The sequence below is a fragment of the Falco punctatus genome, assembly GCF_963210335.1.
Source record: "Falco punctatus genome assembly, chromosome: 5".
In the NCBI taxonomy this organism is placed as follows: domain Eukaryota; kingdom Metazoa; phylum Chordata; class Aves; order Falconiformes; family Falconidae; genus Falco; species Falco punctatus.
In genome coordinates this window covers 72,094,175-72,113,321 of record NC_137584.1, presented here as the reverse complement: position 1 = coordinate 72,113,321, position 19,147 = coordinate 72,094,175, and the positions used below count along the sequence as shown (strand labels likewise).

The window sequence follows — 19,147 nt, the reverse complement described above, 5'->3', positions numbered from 1 at the left end:
GAAACCTGACTTTCCGTATTCGAAAACCTTACCTGGCATCTCCTTTTGAAAGGTTGGTGTTTACAGGATGAAGAATAACCTTGTTTGCATCCACATCCACCACACATTTTGTATGCAGATCAAGCTCTATAAAGAAATGAGAAAGTGTCAAGTGCTGCTCCTAAAGCACTAGGTTTATATACACCATTACTTCCTCCAGACACCAAATTTATTCATGCAGTCTGACAGCCACCCATCAGCTAGAGAATAGAAACAGGACTATTGCCAAATTCCACTTCTAGAGATATTCTGATGGGATGGATCCTGTCCAGCTTCAAAGCATACACTCTTTTCAAAAAAAGAAAGAGCACTTAGGTTTTACTGAAGGACAATCAGCATATACAAGGCAGTATGAAATTTCTTCTGGGGAAAGAACCATTAGGCATGGTACCACTTTGACAGCAATTCTTACTGCTCTCTCAATGTCTCACAGGCTTAGAGGGAAAGCTGCCCCCACCATCTGCAGCACATTTTCCCCAGCCACTGGTCTGATACTGCAGCATGCCATGCCAGCTGTCAGTCCTGGGGCACCTGCTTTGAGACATTCAAGTCCCACCAAAAATAATTTAGGTGCGACCATACAGAAAAGGGCTTATCCTTCCCCACAGGCTCCCAGTCAGCTGGAAAGCCCAACTCTTCCAAATGATACTACGGAAAGAGATATATACCATGAGTAATAAGGATATTTGCAATGTATGAGAATTCTCAGGCACTGAAGTGGAGAAAACAAAATAAAAGCATCAGTAGCACTGACAACCATCCAAGATACCCACCCAATGACAAATGGAGTTAGATATAAAAAAGAGCACACAGCCACTTGTAATCAAAGTCACTACAGACATAGGGGCCTTGACACAAACAAGTCCAGTCCTATGTTCTTACACTGATGCTGAACCTGGAAAGTGCACCCAAGTGCCGATACTTATAAATGTGACACAGTAATCACACCCAGCAGGCACTCTGCAACGCCCTGACAGGCTGTGATGACGAGGGGCTACACTGAATAACCTCCACACAGGCTTCAACACCTCAGCTGAATCACCAAAATACTCTCCTGTCTAATCATGCTAATTATAATCCTCATCCTCCTTCATCTTTGCTCTTTCCTTCTCTGCCACCTGTACTTGCTCTTTCACCTTACAGCACCTTATAAACTCAGACTGAAAATTGCTCAGGCAAAGACTGCAGATCTTAATTATGGCACAGCACCTTGCAGACTTCTTGCTACTGTCGAATAATATACAAAGAGTTTCTTGCATTGACTTTTTTTTTCTTTTTTTTAACAAAATGTAATAACCTTTTTGCTAGTGGAAACACAAGAAAGCAAGCCAAAGCTCAAGATTACTGGTCACAGCAGGCAGTCACATGAGACTGAAATCCTTCTGAAAACTACCCCTCTCATTAAACTGTGATTTTGTAGAAGGAAGAGACAGACAAGTTTCAGAAGCTAGTGTTTAATTTCTCTCCACACCCTGAAAGCCAATTTACCTATCATTAATATGCAATGCATGCTTGCTTAGATGAAATTATATTCTTCATACATCCTGTATTCAACAAGCCACTTTATCTTGGACTGGCTGGTTAGTGATTAACATTCTGTATTGCAGTGACCTGCTTTTCCTCAACTCCTGAAGAAGTTTTTTGCATGCTACCTCCCTTATGCAAAGCATAATGTATGTGCACTCTGTATATGAACAATATGGTCTCTAGCACATTTTTTAATCCATCTCTTGAGAGAGAATGCTGATGGCAGGTTTTGCACCCCTGATTGCCCAGTGAACTCAAGGTCTTGCATTAAACCTCTTTGTGAAATACATTTAAGAAAGCACACAGGCAGGATACAAGAGTTCCTTGAAGCCATGTGATCTCACAGGAAAAGAAGATTCAAAGCCCATTTGTCATGTACAAGACACCTTGTCTGATTATTTTCATCACAAAGTTAACATTAAAATCCCTCACCTAGGCATCCTGCAGACAGGGGACAGCACGGTTTGGGTTGGCTCACCACATCTGCCAAACAGCTATTTCCAAACAGGGAGGTCTCAGTCCTTCCTTCTGGCTACCTGCGCCTGTTGCTCACCTTCCACCACTACTGCACTCAGCAGACTCCTCTGTAAATCACTTTCAGTTACTTCAACAGTAACTAAGCAGAAAACTACTGTTTTAACAGCACATCATGCACTTTCTACAAATTCTGGCTCCATTACAAAGCACGTTCTTTGACTGATTTCCGATTTCTTTAATGCTTCTGGTAGGCTGAGAGAAGAATCTTGTATTAGACACTACTGAAAATGATATAACCATAATTTCCACCTCATTAAGTTTTTAATATTACTAAAGCAGGTCAATCTTATAAACAAATTATCTTCCTGCTCTTTGGGATACGATCACACACTGACTCCACCCTTACTTTCATAGTTTCAGTGTCTCCTAGGTAAGCAGTGTACTTGCTGCCCCTGAACAACAAGCAAAATTAAGATGCACCAAGATAAGATGATAAGCATGCACATCCAAAATCACTGATTAGTTAATCTTGTAGTAAGGACTCATTTGTCGAGGCTTGGTACTATTATTTCTTTCAGCTATACAGCTGTTTGGTTTTTTTCCATGCAGCATGAAAACTCGGAGAAGTTAAAAGATGACAGAGGCTGCTCACTGTCAAACTCTGGAGATGTATCACAAATCTTGTAGCTCAACAAGATTTAAAATCTCACCTATTATTATTGATAATCTGCTTCTACCTTCAGTCATTACCAAGAAAACACAATCAACTACTCATTTGCTTCATCAAATCAAGAAACTAATCAGCTAATTGGCTTTTGAAAAATTAAAACTCAACTCTCAACATCTCAAGAAACATTTATTGCAGGGAATGAAAACCTCTTTCATAGCTTCAGAGCAGGAGAGCTGTGACATCCATAATAAAAGGGTAACATATCTTAGTCACTTTTCCACATTTACACTTCATGTAGAAGTGTTAAGCAAAGCTGGGCCAAGTGCAAAAAGAATTGTTGTCACGTGCGTCCAAGCTACTCGCATCTCTATTTCACTTGTGAAACTGGAAGGTGGGGCTTAGATGCGGCCATTTTCCTTCCCATTTCCCTTGATTTTTCAACCCCTCACAGAAGTTTTCTTAAACAATAAAAACTGGGATTTGAGCAATGCAGATCTCAGCTAAAACCACACTCATGTAAATCCTAAGTGACTATACCTTTGATAAAAGGCTGTTGTAAAAAGCATTCAAGCTACCCATACACACTTTGGGCTTTTCTGCTAGCCTAAGAAATTTGGTGTGTTTCCAACAAGGTAGAAAAGTCAGTAAGCAAGAGAGAGCAGGAAAAGCAGAACCAGGAGCAGTGTACCACCACATGCAATGGTGAATTCATTCCCAACAACAGGTAGGAGTTCGCGTTCCCTCTGTAATAGCAGTCACGCGTCTGGTAATCATAAACTCAACATAGCAGATTCCACAACAGTGTTAGGAAACACTAGCAAAGGTGCAACTTTAAAACATACCAAACAGGTCTGGGGCCGAGACAGAGTGCATGTGAATCCTGGAGGAAGGAGAGAGAAGCATTTTGGAAATCATTGGACTTTTCAGCTCTGGGAAACCTCCATCTTTGTTTATGGATCAGTTAGGGAACCGTCTTGATAGATGAGCTGCAACTAATGACAACACTGGTTGGGATAATGACATGCCTAACCCACTCGCTTTCATAGCGTATGGAATCAAACCCAGCTGCATCAGCTGGTATAATGAAAACATCTGAACTGCCATGCAGTGATCCTGCAGCTTTTTCAGCTACTGCCCTAAAAGTCATCCCACCTTTAAGGTTACTAGATTTCAGAACCAAACAAAATGATCCTAATAGATAGCTTTTGCAGGGCAGTTTGAAATAATCTTAAAATGAAAGATGATACAGTGAATAAGTTTGTCTGCAATTTATTAAACTAGCGGTTGGGACCATAGCATCGTAATGGCTTTTAGTACAACAGTCACAGTAGCTGAAAAGCCTGTTACAACTTATGTGACCTTCCATATTTTCCTCTTTATATACTCAATTTTTTCACATTGTATAAGATTAATTAAGGGAAAGTACTTCCCAATTCGTCAAGAGCCTTTATTTCCATATAAATTTTCCCATCAGATTTCAATTTTAAGAAATTAGTTTCTGATGGTTTACAGTTTTTCAGCCCTTTCAAAGACTATCTAAACCCCACTGAAACAAAAGATGTGAACCTGGTGTTATAATTAAAATTGAATAAAACCTGTGACAGGTTCCTCCTGGTCCCACTACCAGATTTAGGGCAACTGCACTTGCACTGATTCCTGAGGACCCCTTGGAGACAGGACATTAAGCTCCGTACTGTCACTGGGAACCAGCATGGCTGTTCTTACAGTTTCAGAAAAGCTAACTGAAGTATAAAAAATAAAATGTAAGAGGTTTAAAGTGCATGTACTAAGCTTATAAGCCAAAATTGGCCCCAAATACAAAGCTCACAATAATCTCCTCTAAAGACAGACGATAGATATTTTATATTTTAAATTGCCAATAGATTTTCAGGAGATTAACATTCCCTTGAAGGTTAGAACTGGAATGTTGTGGCCTGAGCCTTCATTCAATGAGAAATTACAGTCTGTTTCTTGTACCTTTCCTGGTCCAAAAAAGCAAATGGCAATAATGTTTAAATAGTAACTTAAAAATATTTATAAGTTTATTTATCACACAAATGAAATGAATGCCAACTAAAAAAAAAGAAGAAGAAAAAAAAGAGGCTGTTGTTTGGGTTTTTTGTTTGAAAAAGAAATCTGAAAGCAAGTTCAAACACAACAGGCCCTCAGGTTTCCTTGCCAATATTTGTTGCCTTAGAGTGACTTCTCTTTGCCCTTTGCTGCGTAGAAGCCAACATAAATAAGAGAAAAAATAACTGACTATATGAGAGTGTGAAAATAACTTATATCTAAATTACAGTGCTAAGAACTTAAATGAAAAAAAAATAGCATCATAGCACTTATAAGGCATTAATTACAAAACATAGTGACTGATACATTCTGGGCAAAAGTACAGTAATTTGACTTGTCCCTTGAAGTCTACGCCGGGCATCTTTCAGGCTTCTCTCCTACATATATGAACTGTGCAAATGTAATTCATTAAATTTTCAGTTTGAAGCAATTAAAGAACATTAAATATGTATGAGTGCATCTGGAAGGGCACACAATACTATCTAATCTTGATGATGAGGTGCAAGTATACGTGAGCACACTGTACACTGAATGCAAGCAAGCTCTCCTTGCATGTTAACGCTACGTTGTCCAAATGGTAAAAAAATTATTCTGCCTTCCGCTGTTTCATGTTCTGCAAGAACATGTTCTGCTTGCCAAATGGCTTTAGTAGAGGCACTCAGTGTATCTGGACATTAACCTTACAGTCCGTAATGCTGCTGCATGCACTGCTCAGCTCACAGAGAGTAAGTAAATAAATCAGTCTGGTGACTTTGACGCAGCAAAGAGCTCTGAGGAAGCTCAACACACAACTCCGTGCTGCTGCTGCTTTTTTTCAGGCTTCAGAGTTAGCAGGAATGAAACGCAATAGTGTTTGCTCTGCCACCAGCCACCTAAAAGCCAAGGCAAAACTATTCACATTGTGTGTATCTGATCTTCTGTTGACTTCAGGAGGAGCAAGCAAATGTGAAACCAGAGCAGCACGGTAATCTCATACTGCACTTTAGGCTAGCTCTAAAGCTGTAATTAGCACAAGAATTGTTTGCCTTTGTGGCATCCACATTAGACTGGTAGTCTCAACGGAGACTTTGGCTGTGGGGAGTAAGCTTGTAACACCTTAGGAGTTCTTAAAATACAATTGCCTCACAGAGGAACACAAAGTGAAACACTAATTCCACATGCTTTACCCATTTGTCACAGTGTCTCTAGGTTAATCCAGCTCATACTGCAAACACTATTTTATAGGTTATCAGCAATCACCAGGAAACACTAAAAAAATCTGGACACTCATGCATGACAAGAATAATGGTGAAGAAAAGTCTTGTGTTTTTCATATTGCCATCAGGATACAACAGGTGCCATTTCATTTATTCTAATACCATAATTAATCTTGTAAAACTGCTTGCACAAACTTTAGTTAATAAATAAATTGTTTCTGTCGTAATCTCCAGTGGAAAAACAAACAAATAAAACCACAAGAACAATCCCTGCCTCCACCCCCAAAACCAAAACCATTTCAAATGACTGAAAAACCAACCTGCTCCAAAGAGTAGGAGGACATAAAATTACCACCTAACACCATGGGCAGAAGCTTGCACAGATACAGAAGCAAATTCCTTCCTTACAAGCACTGGAGACAGACTCTGTCATCAAAGCACAAAAAGATCCGTGTTGGAACACGGAAACTAGTCTGGATGAATACAAACATTAACATGACAGCTAACCAAATATGTATTTACAGGCAAACTAGATATCTGAACTGGAAGCTGTAGTTCTTACACTACAGTCCTACAAACAGTTTAACCTGGCAGCGCTGCCAGAATACAGGCTGTGCACCCATACTGTTTAAACTTAACCTAGCACACCCACAGAACCACTCCCCAGCTGAGCTGTGCAATGCCACCACTTGCCCTTGCGCTAGCACCAGTACTTCTATTGCTCCTCAATAAATTCACTCAAAGTACTAAACACATAGTTTTTTGCAGTTAGTTTCCTGTCTTTCTTGTCAAACATAAAAGTATTATCCCAAGTGAAATGTAGCAACACAACAGCAGTAGCTTTTACTGGCTTAATGTGTCGTCAGCCATACACTTGAGCAAAAGTCATATTCTTTTAGTACTGATAAAAATGTTATATTTTAATTAACACTACAATGAATTGATTCCAAGGCACAGGGAAACACAAGGACTTAATCATACTTCGAGGGTGCCTGTGCACCAACATCATCTGAAAACAAAATACTCAGTAAGACAAATCTTAATTAAAAAGCCTCCAGTTGCCTTTTCCTGGTTTCATGGCATGGCTTGAGCTTTGCACACCACTTACCTGAAATATAATCAATATCTGCTAAATGAAGTCAAACACTGACACTATTTGTAAAAGGAAATCCACTGCAACTCTAAAATACAACAGCAGAAGAACTTACTGATTGTAATCAAAAACCCATCTGAAAAAAGCAGGGCACTAGGAAATATTTCAGTGAATGACAAAACCAAGAAAACAGAAGAGTCTTATCTAACAACACAGTATTGAATTATTTAATTCATAACAGCACACTAATTGAGGTCCCAGTTTGCAAAGTAGAAAGTATGCAAAAAAAGAAGTCACTATTGCTACCTAGAAGAGCCTACAGCTTTAGATGTGATGCTGCAAGTGTGTTGACATAGCAGTAGTTTTACTACAGCATAGGTTCCATACACAGTTTGTAGGGCTGGGGTCTAATTCAAAGCAAGATCCAAAAAAAGTAATCTAGATGCAAAACCACCAAGAAACCCAAGTACAATTACAAACTCTTCCCCTCATTGCTAAAAATCAGTACTATGAACTTAGTTTATAGATTACTACTTCACACGAGAATGAAGCAGGACCCTCCATACTACCACCTTGAAATGCAAGTACTATGAATAACCACCTATCTGATATAGAAATCCCTTCAATATGCATGCAAGGAACCTATTATACTTTTATGAGCTGTATAAGTTAGTAATAGTTAAACATACCACTTTTATTAACCTAATAAAGCCTTGCCTTAAGAAATTCATAATTCAAACACTAAAGACAACCACCACCACCACAGGTAAACACTGAGAATATTTCAAAGCTTCAATTTCAACAGGTGTAACCATGTTTGCAACTTTAAGCCCTTCGGTGCAGAGGGAAGGAAAGAACATTACTCGCGATCCTGAAGAAAACAAGTATTTGCTTCAGGTCCAAAGCCCCAGAACTTCACACAAAAACTACTTAGAACACAGTACGTATTAGAGAGCTTCCAAGAAAGATGCCTCTTGCCTCAAAGTCTATTATAAAAGCAAGCCACAGAAGTCTAAGAACTGGATGACTCTTCAGTAAATCAGTTACACATTCTCAAATGTAACATTAAATAGGTAAGAAAAATACTAGGCTTCATATCACTGTTTGTTTCTATAAATTCAAGGAGCATCAGAAATACTATCAGTTGTTTAGAACTGGTCAAAACATCTGGAATATGACAACTAATCTGCTCAAAAAAAATTGATTGCAGAACATTTGAGGGAGAAAAAGACATTGATCTTTCAGGCTAGACTTACATGCATTTTGGTATCACTTATAAAATAACAGGATGCTTAATAGCTGCAAAGTGGTTCTTACAGTGGGGAGGTACGTCCCAAGCACCAAGCTACATGCCAAGAGTGTGGGGTTCAGGTCCCTCTTGTCTCTGATGAACAGCAAGGGCTGACAGGCAAATGTCCCTCACTCCTAGATAAGCCTCCTAACAACCAGGCTACAGTGGTCCTCTCTCGTCTGTAACATTTTTAAGTTTATACAGAATAAAATAGCTCTGAAAACAAGATACACCCTTCCATTCTCCCAGATTCATGCAGCTCAACATTAGGATATTCCCCAGGAAGGCAGATGCTTCAGTCAGATATACTGCTCTAAATCTATAATCTTCCATCATTTCTTCCCCTTTACTTCCACCACTTCTTCCCCACATATTTTTTTCCTGCAGAACTGTTTCTAGCTAGAAACAGCTTTAAGACCATATGTAGGTTATAGTCCAAGAGGGACAAGTGTATTATTCATCCTTGGAGATTTAAAAATCGACTGAATGAGGCCCTGTGAAACCTTACCTAATGTGACCTGCTCTGAGCAGCTAGTTGGACTAGAGACCTCCAGAGGTCCCCTCCAACATGAATTATTGTGTAATCCCAGGCGTAAAGAGCACTACACAGTCAGAAGATGCCTGGGTCACAGCCAAGGAAATGACCTATGACAGGAAAAGGACATGAGCAAGAGGAAAGCCCATGTCTATCACTGAAACGAGGCACCACTTTCCAGCTCTTCTCCATCCCACCTCCCATCAACTCCTCCACACTATCACTTAATCTCCTCCAATCAATTCTGCACAAGGATGGGTCTCTCCTCAGTTTTGGGAATTGCTACCTGAAACTTAACCAAAAGCAGATTTTGGTCAAAATATGCCCAGTTGCTCTAACCTACCAGACTGTAAGGCTATCAACTCCATCTCCTCTGTTTTGGATGTGGGACTTGAGAGCTCTTGTGAACTCAGTTTGATGTTCCCCTGCTTCTATTTTAAAAGGTATGGAAATACTGTATTCAATACTTTAACCTTTTATTTTCTTATTTACTGAAAGGAATGAAAGAGTTATTTTGTTTCTGATCATGTAGAAGATAAAGGGCTCCCCCGCTCCCTTTTTTGCTTCAGCTATTAACCTGACTTCATTTGATTCCCTTTCCCCAAAAGGAATTATTGGCATACTTCTGTGAGAATATGGGGAAAAGAACCCACCCTACATGGTTCTTGGAATTTTGCCTTCTTCATCTTCCCATTCCTTGGCTAAAGTTGCCTTTTCATACTTGCTTCCTCATCATCTAGAGCAAGTTTTTCTAATTAAAACAAGGTCTGATTAACATAACCCTTAGGCAAGTTTTGGGGGGGGGGGGGGGGGGGGCGGGGGGGAACGAACCCCCACCACAATACAACAACAACAAAACCTCTTGTCAATCCGTGCTTCCTCTTCTATGTTCCCTTGTTTGTTTTTGTTTCTTTTGTCCTTACAGTGCCCTGTCATCTGGTTAACTCTGTCCCACTCAATCACCGAGGGGAAAGAAGAAGGGTTACAGAGCTGAGGGCTGAATGAGCACAGGGGAAGATACAGAAAGAGGGGCATTTTCCCCCCAAACCCCAGAAAGCAGGGAGGAGGAAAAGCTCTCGCAGCAGGGACAGGGCACAGCCCGGCTGTTAAGCAGGTGCAAAAGGTGTGGAAAGGGGTGCACCCCAGGGGAAAGGGAAAAAAAATCCCAAAAGCAAAAAAAGCGCCATAAAACAGGGCGAGTTTAGGAAAAGAAGATGTCAGGAGAGGGGAGTGAAGAGGGCTGCTTTGTGAGAGCAGCTCGGCTTCACCCACAAACCTACCTGTACCTACACACGCGTGCGTAATAAATAAATAAATAAATAAACACATACGCCCCCCTACCGACACATACACCTATAAACACGCCCCCGCGCCGGGACACACACACCTATGCACCCACACCTGCCCCTACAGACGCCCATGGGGACAGGCACCCCCCGGCCTCCCGCCCCGCTCTGCCCCTCAGGCCGCTCCCCTCAGGCACACCGCCGGGGACGGGGGGCGCCGAGGCACGCAGGGAGGAAGGTCTCACCTCGCCGGTTCATGGGGCGGACGCGCACCGCCACCTTCACTTTGGAGTCCCCCATCCCGTCACTCCAACCTCCCCGGCTCCCTCGTCCCTCCTCGGCTTCCGTCTACGGAGGGACACCCGGCGGCGCGGGGAGGAGCGCGGAGCGGGGCGGGGGGCAGACCGGGGGCGGGGGGAGGGAGGCACCGTGCGTGACCAACGTCCGGCCGGACTACAGCTCCCAGCGTGCAGCGCGGCGCCCAGCCGGGACCGAGGCAGCGTGGCGCGCTGCACGCTGGGACGTGTAGTCCCGCCCGCCTCCACGGCCTAGCGGGACGCGTCGCATGCTGGGATATGTAGTCCTTTAGGCTAGAGGGGTTTCGTGAGGGGATGAGCCCCAAATGGCGTTTGCTGGGCGTGTTGTACAACAGGGCTCTGAACGGGGTGGGGAAGGGGGTCTCGGGGTCACCCCAGGTCCCGCCACTCATCCCCTGGGTGGCTGCGGGTGAACCTCATCACGCCTCAGTCCCCTCCTGTGCCTCAGGCCCTTTTTAGGGGACCACAGCGATATTTTGCGTGACAGCAGTGTCACCGCTGAGACTTAAACACCTCACCACAAGAGTTACTCTGGCAGCAAAAACCAGTGTGGCGGTGCTTTGCTGGTCTGTGGAGTTTCTGCCCACTAGAAATCGCTTTGAAGATCACCGTCACATGAAAGATCATGAACCGTAACCCAACGCACAGACCGTGGGTTTAGATGATGACTCGGTCTGGCTTCATGGAGCAGCCTCGGAGACTGTCCGCAGGCTGTTATCAATGGGCCTGGTGCCGGCGGGAGCGAAGGTGGCTCTCTGAACGAGTTCAACAGTAATAACCAGGGACAGTTTGAACAATATTGCAATTTATCCCCCATTAGATGGCTCAACTGCTCAGATGCAGCTACTGATTGCAAAGACCGAGAACGAAACTGTAGTGCAAAGGTACAAAAAAGACCAACCCAAACCCCTTATTTAAATGGTCACAGTTGAAAACCCTTGCAGCTGCTATTTTAGTTCAAAACAAGGATTCTCTCTGTGTTATTTTGAGAGGCTAGATTTTAACAAGAAGAGAAAAAACCCAAATTCAGAATTGTAATCCTTTGGCCCTTCAGAATGGAACGATGACAGAAATAAATAAATAAATAAATAAATAACACATTTCCAAGTGGATGTAAGATAAGATTTCAGAAGGTAGCACTTCTTGCCCAGAAGAATTGCACTCAATATCTCAATATCATTTCATGCCTGCCTGACCTGAAGACTATCTTGTCAAGGCAGAGAGAAAACATTAAGTTGGCATTCAATTAACAGTGGGATTAATGTCCATGTTTTTAAGAGTATCCCAAGTGAGCATGATGGTTAAGAAGATGCCTTGAAGTTGAAAAAAAAGTCAATAACAGAAGTTGAGAAAAAAAAATCAATAACAGAAGGTCAGACCAAACAGGGTGGCAACAGCTTGAAACAAAAAATTGAGTTTTTGTCCATAGCAGTGGAAAGCACCGGCTCGCTGGCATGCCATGCTCACGGTTCAGCCCCACAGCCCCATGCTGCTGAGGGTTTCTTGTCAGGAGAGGGGAACGTCCCGCTTTCAGCCTGCACAGTTGGTTCCTGCACTTGTGAACTTGAGGCTCTGATTACAGGATGAAACCTGGCTTTGAACTTCTTGTGGTATTTTCCAGCTGGGGCCTCAACAAACCGCACCAACGTTTTCTGAAACTGAGTACTTCGCAATGGGGATAAATATAATCCCTGCTTTGCAGCTGGGCATGATGAACAGCAAGTGGAGAGTAGGCTTTTTTTTACGTCAGGTTAAGTCACCTGGAATCTGATTTAAATAAATGTGACAAAACCCACCAGATGTGCATACTGCTGAGCATCGCACATGTCACCCACATCCAGTCCTTCCTCCTACATCTTCTCCTCTGGTATTAGTTATCATTGGTCTTTCTGTTATATGTAAAATTAAACAGTAAGTCTTTTGGGGAAAGGATTGCCTACCACCATCTTATTAGAAAGAGATGCCGGTGCATTTTAATCGCCACATACATGGGCAATAACAAATGTAAGCATACAAATCTTGCAAGCTTTGCTCCAGTTTTCTACTTGGAATGAAGAATTTATTTTGAATTCTGAAAAATCACCCTTTTAGCTTTCCTTAATTTCTAATTACCAAAGAGAAACCAGACTGACCTATAACCATTGTTACTTTCTGCAGACTTCTTCAAAGATGGGGACATCTCTATTGCTCAAAGAACCATCCTCAGCTTTGACATGGGGTTTTATCAGGGCTCTGGGAAGGCGTGTGGGAGCAGTAACTTCTCATGGCTCTCTGCAGTCCTGCTCCTGGACTTTCCCCTTATGCAAGCCCCTGCCTCCTGCAATGAATTACAGGACTGCAACTTCCCTTGCACTGGCACAAGCTACCTCAGTGTAATTACCCCACTGTGAATTCCTCGACAAGCCCTTTCCCTGGCTCAGTGTTTCACAATCTGTGGGAAGCATCTCCCTGGAGGGGCACAGCTTGGAGGGAGGATATTGTTTCCATTCACAGCACTGGAACATGCTAATTATGCTGTGAGGAAAGGCGTGGGGGTGGGGTGGGGGGTGTGAGGGGGTGCAGCTTTCACTTGGAAGGGACAGGCTGAGCAAATAGTTTGTGAAACGCCAACTTAACCCCATCTTGTAGAGAATTGTCTCCAGCTCTTTCCCCCCTTCCTATCCCCCCTTCCTAGTTACTGTAATGAGGGACTGACTTCCCAGATTAGCTCTGGCTATTTAAATGCTAATTTAATTAATAAAACATCCGGGCGGTGGGGGAGTGGGGGGCATTACTTGTCCCTCCCATTCATTTATCGAGTTTCTGAATGCAACACTGTTTTCATCAGGTTGAAGAGCCACAGTTATTGCTGTACCCACCTGGACATAGCAGGGATTAAAGCAGTGATGTGATGGAGGGAAAAACAGGTCCTTCTTCTCAATTTTTTAATAACAAACTAAATTTGATTGATTTTTGTTTAGAAGTAACGAAATCAAAACGATTTTGTGTGTCCTGCATAACTGTGATGCCTGGGGTATGTGTATCACCAAGCTGCAATGGCTTTTGTTTTTATCTAGATGAAGGTATGAAGGGTTTAGATCTCAGATCATCTAGATAGAATTGTATCTCAGTGCAATGCAGAAAACATGACAGTCTTTCAGTTGTCTTTTCTTCCAAACCAGAACAAGCAACAAATCAAGTGTATTTTAAATCCATTTTTTTCATTTGTTAGACTGTGTATCAAAAAAGGCACATCAATTATGCATTTGCTGTAGACCTAGTTTCTGCCCATAAATCATTCAGGTGTTGGAAAACTAAAACAAAGGATCTTACTGGTCTTTAGTTAGTGGTATGCAAACTCTTAAGTATCACTGGGGTCAACTTTTGCAAGAAGCTGAGCACCACTGGGACAGAGACTGGGATGCATTTAAGGTATCCAGAAGCAGTTCAGCATCTTCAGTGATCAGGTCCTCAGCACAAAAGTATTTGGCGAAACATTTAAAAAATAAGACCTGTTGCCTTGTACATTTTTCATAGATTTCTGTTTTATCCAGTTCCTGGGGTAATGAGTTTTATTCTTATATGCTAATTTTGTCTTCAGTTTTATCTTGCTTTTAAGTCTGAAGATATGAAGATATAAATGTAATAGAATTTTCTAGGCACTTATGGGCAAAAATAGAAGACAAGTTTGTTATAAATGTCTTTCAGCTATAATCAAGAAAGAAAGCACCAAGGGAAATCAGTATTAAGAACAGGTCAAAAAAACCTGGATAAAGCAGAAAATCAACTTCTCCAAATCAGTTGTGTCAAAATTCTGCTTGTTATCAAAATTTTATTTTATTTTTCTTTTAAAGGAATTGCTGAAGTGTCTCATGGAACGCATGGTACTAATGCGCAGGTTCAGGTTATTTTAGCAAAGCACTTTCTGTGCTCTATTATTTTAATACAAACTTTGTAAAATCAAAGGACTGATAGTTTTGCTGATGTTGGGATGGACTTATAAAGGTATTTGACTGTGGCCTCCTGCCCTCACCATGAACAATATCCCCAGGCAAACAGATGAACCCTTGAAGTCTTGCAGTACTAGATTACAACAGAGTAAAACCTGAAACAAACTTTTTGTAGACAGCCCACAATTTTTTAAAGTTATTCCAAAGTTCAAAGTTCTGGTCATAGATTTCGTGGCATTATAGGACAGAATACTGTTTCCTATATTACTCAGAGGGAATCCCAAATTGATAGCCAGGCTCTGATCTCTCCATAAAATCCGAATGTGCCCCGTTTATGGCAGTGACATTTCTTATAGCTACGCTTTGGCTGGTGTGCTTCTCCCATACAGTGGGATTTCAATATAAATTCATATCTCTGGCAGCAATGCAGGGCCAGGTAATATTAGCAATTTATGTGCTGGTAGGATGAGGCCCCCAATGAGAATTTTCTCATTGACAAAAAAATGTATTATTCTTATCAGCTGTTCAGTTTGCTGATACAACATCATTCAAAGGAACTGGTTTTACCAGCTGGGTTGCATTTTATTTGAACGGTTCTCTCCTCAGATAAAGATTTGACATTGGATTTCATTTGTTTGAAAATAAAAGAGATTTTCTGCCTTAGGAGAAAATGGAGAATCTCTAGAGAACTTCAAAAATACAAAATTAGCAGGAAAGTATGTTTAGCAGTTGCAAGACAAGCTCATAGTCTTAGAAAAGCAAAAAACCCTGAACACAATGGCAATCACTGATACTCTGAAGAATGCATATAGAGAGAGTTGTGTAATGTTTGCAGCATTTATCTCCTAGTACCTTTGAGATACACAATCGGTGAGAGCTGAACTGCCTTGACTTCAAAGGCTGGAATATGTTATATCTTCATCTGCTGAATCATGTTATTCTTGCTCCACTTCTGCAGAAGAGATGCCTGCAAAAGTCATGTTTTTTGCTTTTCCGCCCATTTATACTTTCTATTTTCTTCACCTTCCCTCTCTCCAGAAGCTGTACAGCTTCAAGACATGTCCTAGTGATGCAGAACCTCCAGACACTGGCCGAGCGCCTAATCCGAATCCGTATCTAAATTTGCCAGATGCATTTACGCTACTACTAATAAAATTTAATGTGTTTTGCCTATGTTTAGCAAATAGCCCTGCAGGCTAAAATGCCAGCTCCAGATACCCCCAGATTTAATGAGTTGGTGATTTGATATTGAAACGTGGGAAACTGTGATAAATGAGGATGATTCTGTCACTGCTGGGAGCTGCAGAATTTACTGATGAGAGTTAGAACAGCTACCAGAAATTCCTTTCTGAGTCTATAGACAAGAGTGACACCCGGTGGCTAACGAGCTAAACGAAATCAGGTCTAATTGTAATGTTCCCCTTTCCTGTCCTTATTTACTCATTTTCTCCTGCTGCTTTTAAAGAAAGAGCTGGGGACAGGGAAGTACTTCTGCCCCCTCACAGCATGAGCACCCATCACCTGGTGGCACTGATTCCCCTGGACCAGCTCTTTGGGGTGAAACTGGGAGAGCAAAGGGATGCTGGGAACCCTCTCATGGCTCCTAAAATGCTGTGGCCAAGCATGGAGGCACAGATGTTGTCTTGTCACCCTGAATTTGGGCAGAGGATTTCCACTGATCCTGCTGCAACCCTTATGTGGCCCTTCCCAGAGTTTGTCTAGGCTTGGGGCTTTTGCTCATTAGGACATGAGATGGGCTTTCTTTTCACCATGTTTCCTCTATAATGGCAACAAACTCATTAGCACAGGCTATCAGAGAGAGGGAAATACTAGGGGGCTCCTTTTTTGCTTTGTGCCTGCTAGGTATTGCTTATCAGACACTAAATATTGCACGACAAAAGGTATGAAATGATATTTTTGATGACTACTGTGGATATAACCTTAATACTTGCAGTTAAGTGATTACTGATGGATGTTATGAATGTTTAACTACCTCAAGGAAAGTGTTAGAAAAAATAAACTAGTAAACTTTGGTGAAAAATATACTTTATTTGGACTTTAATTTGGCCTTACTAAACATTAAAATGGAAATGCCCAGGTAATTACATCACTCACTGAGCTGTAACTTTAATAAATGTCAAGTGTTGGCAGCGTACTGCTAAAAGCTGGTGTCAAGGGCCTCCGCTGGAAATGTGCCCATTGAACAAACAAATCAGTTTGGCTCCTAAATCAAAAGTCCCCATGGTATTTCTGCCTGGGTGAGCCTTGATACTAGCCGTTCCCTAAGGTATCTACCCCCATCTCAATGGGTTATGTAGAGAGAGCTCAGGCTGGCGTCTGGGTCTAAGCATTTCGGTTCAACTTAGAGGGAAAAGGAAGCCCAGCTCTGATACTTGGACCTTGCTGCTGGCTGTGCTTCCAGACCTCCACTTCACTGGTGCTGCTGATACCAGGATTTAGGAGCTTGCTGGTGCTGTTTCTAATTGAAAACAGGGAGCAGAGGAGGATTGTTGCAGTGACAGGTCAATGTACTCTGGTCCCTCATTCGTGGATGGCTGCAAAAGTAAGAAAACACAAAAATATTTTCTCTTAAAATTTGAGAATGTCTCTCCTGAATGAGAATAGCAGGGATGGGAAGGAGCATATTTTTTGTGTCAATAGTTTTTCTGAGTTTTCAAAAAGGCAGGAACCACGTTATCATGAGCAAAGGCATGGAGGAGAGGTTGTTGCACAGCATGAAGCCATCACAGCCAGAGAAGCCAGGGGTGGTGTGTAGCTGCCAGAAGGACCAAGCCAGCTCTTCCACAGCCCCTCAGCTCAAAGGCCATCTCTTTGCAGAGACATCCGTCTTGTGCAGCCTTGCTTGTACAGCATATGGCCTATCGCTTGCCTGGAGGAGATGTCTTTTAAGAGGCTCTTCCATAGCCAAACAGCTTCACAGCTACAATATTACTCCTACTATTCAGCAAATATTGGATAAAAACATTGCATCTAAACAAAGTGGCTCCAGAATGAAAATGTTCTCCAGGTTCTTCTATGACAGACTTTTTCTTCTTAACCATTCCCTTCTCTGCCTCCATCTCTCTTTTCCCTTCATGAAGTGTTGTTACTGGTGAAAATGTAGCAACACGTGAGTTTTCAGAAGCTTTATCTCAGAAACACACAGCCCTAAGGTCATACAGAGATGTTTGCTCAGATTCAGTACAGAACCTCAGTTCTCTGAGTTTTCTGGTTTTTTCTCTCCCTTGTGAAATTAAAATAATGAAAAGCCAAATAAAGGCATCAAAATGTAAAGCATCAGGAAGAATCAACCAGTTAACAAGTCCTAAGGCTGATACAGATGTTTCATGACAGTTGTGTTTGGGAACTCCCATCAAAATGATGTGCTCAGGGCTTTGCCAGATGCAGCCAACCTTCACTGCCTCAAATTATTTGAGATCTCATGTAATGTTAAACATTTCACTGTCTGTGCTCTCAGTGTTGTCACTGCTAGGCTACGGTCAAATAATGAATGGTCAGTATTAAAAAAAATGAGGGAAAGCTGTCTTGCTAACCAAGAGGTTAGTGGGATCTTTTCCCACTGCCTTCCATGTGAGGTCTTCTGCTTACAGCTTTGCACATCCCTTTCTTCACTGGTTTTCGACTGCTCTGCTGCCCTTACTCTCCCTCCCCATAAGTCATCTGAGTTCACGGGTGATGATGTACACATACTTGAGGGCAGTACTTGGATTAAAATAGACACCTACAAGTTGAATTTTCGCATGAATTAGCCTAACAAATTAACCTGCACAAAGGAGCACACTTTCATTAGTTCATAGTAGAACCAGAAATACTGGAGTGGTTGCTTCTAGACTTGCCAGGGCACACCTGGATTTATCCCATATCTGAATTTGCCTTTAGTGATACATCCTAGAGCCAGGAGAGACCACTGAACTCTCCAACCTCTCTGCTCTACATAAACCTTGAATTTACACATTGATTTATTCCCTAAATCTTCAGTCCTTTCCATAACTAAAGATACTGGTGCTTTATCTCCAGTTTGAGTCAGTTTTGATTTTCCTTCTCATCTTCAGATCATTCTGCTCTCATGATCTAAACTGTATTTTAAATAGATGAGATCGTTTGCTTCCCTCTCCATGTTTTTTTCTGCAGGGGTGCTCTGAAACTTGCTGAAGGCTTGGATAAGAACTGGAGAGCACCTTTCTCACTTCAGCTCCAAAAAATATAGCATCCAACTGACATTAGTTATCTACCCTGTCTTTGAAGTTGGGAGAGAGAAAGAGAAAAGTACCTGGAAGAAAGATTTCCTTTCCTAAAATAGGTGTCAAAGATACATGGGATAAATTACCAGCTGGTGCTGGTCTGTCTCTGGGGGGGGACAGAGAGGGTTGAGCTGCCTAGTGAAGACTATGACCTAACATAGTTTGGTAAAGGGAAACAAGTCCCACTCCAAACAACCTGGTGGCCCTTTTCTATGTGTAGGTTTGAAGATCTGCAATGTTCTCCACTGCCATCTTCCCAAGTGTTGCAGAAATCAGTGGAGCTGCTTTGCTCCTACCCTGGCAGCACTGATATAAGGAAAGCAATTCTTCCCTGTGAGGGCGGCGAGGCGCTGGCCCAGGCTGCCCAGAGCAGCTGTGGGTGCCCCATCCCTGGCAGTGCTCAAGGCCAGGCTGGACGGGGCTGGGGGCAGCCTGGGCTGATGGGAGGGGTCCCT

General features: G+C 42.2%; 1 protein-coding gene across 7 annotated transcripts in view; it reads right to left on the bottom strand.

The window, feature by feature from the left end:
• The window catches only part of KIF13B (kinesin family member 13B), a 162,126-nt gene that overhangs the window by 123,406 nt on the left and 19,573 nt on the right, over positions 1-19,147 (bottom strand). For all 7 annotated transcript variants that reach the window (XM_080388387.1, XM_080388381.1, XM_080388384.1 and 4 more), the window contains 2 exons: positions 10,430-19,147; positions 33-126 (listed from right to left, as the gene is read on the bottom strand). The exon at positions 10,430-19,147 is cut by the window's right edge. In XM_080388387.1, the coding sequence (XP_080244513.1) occupies positions 33-126; positions 10,430-10,484 (149 nt within the window). In that variant the 5' untranslated portion in view covers positions 10,485-19,147. The remainder of the gene's footprint in view (positions 1-32; positions 127-10,429) is intronic.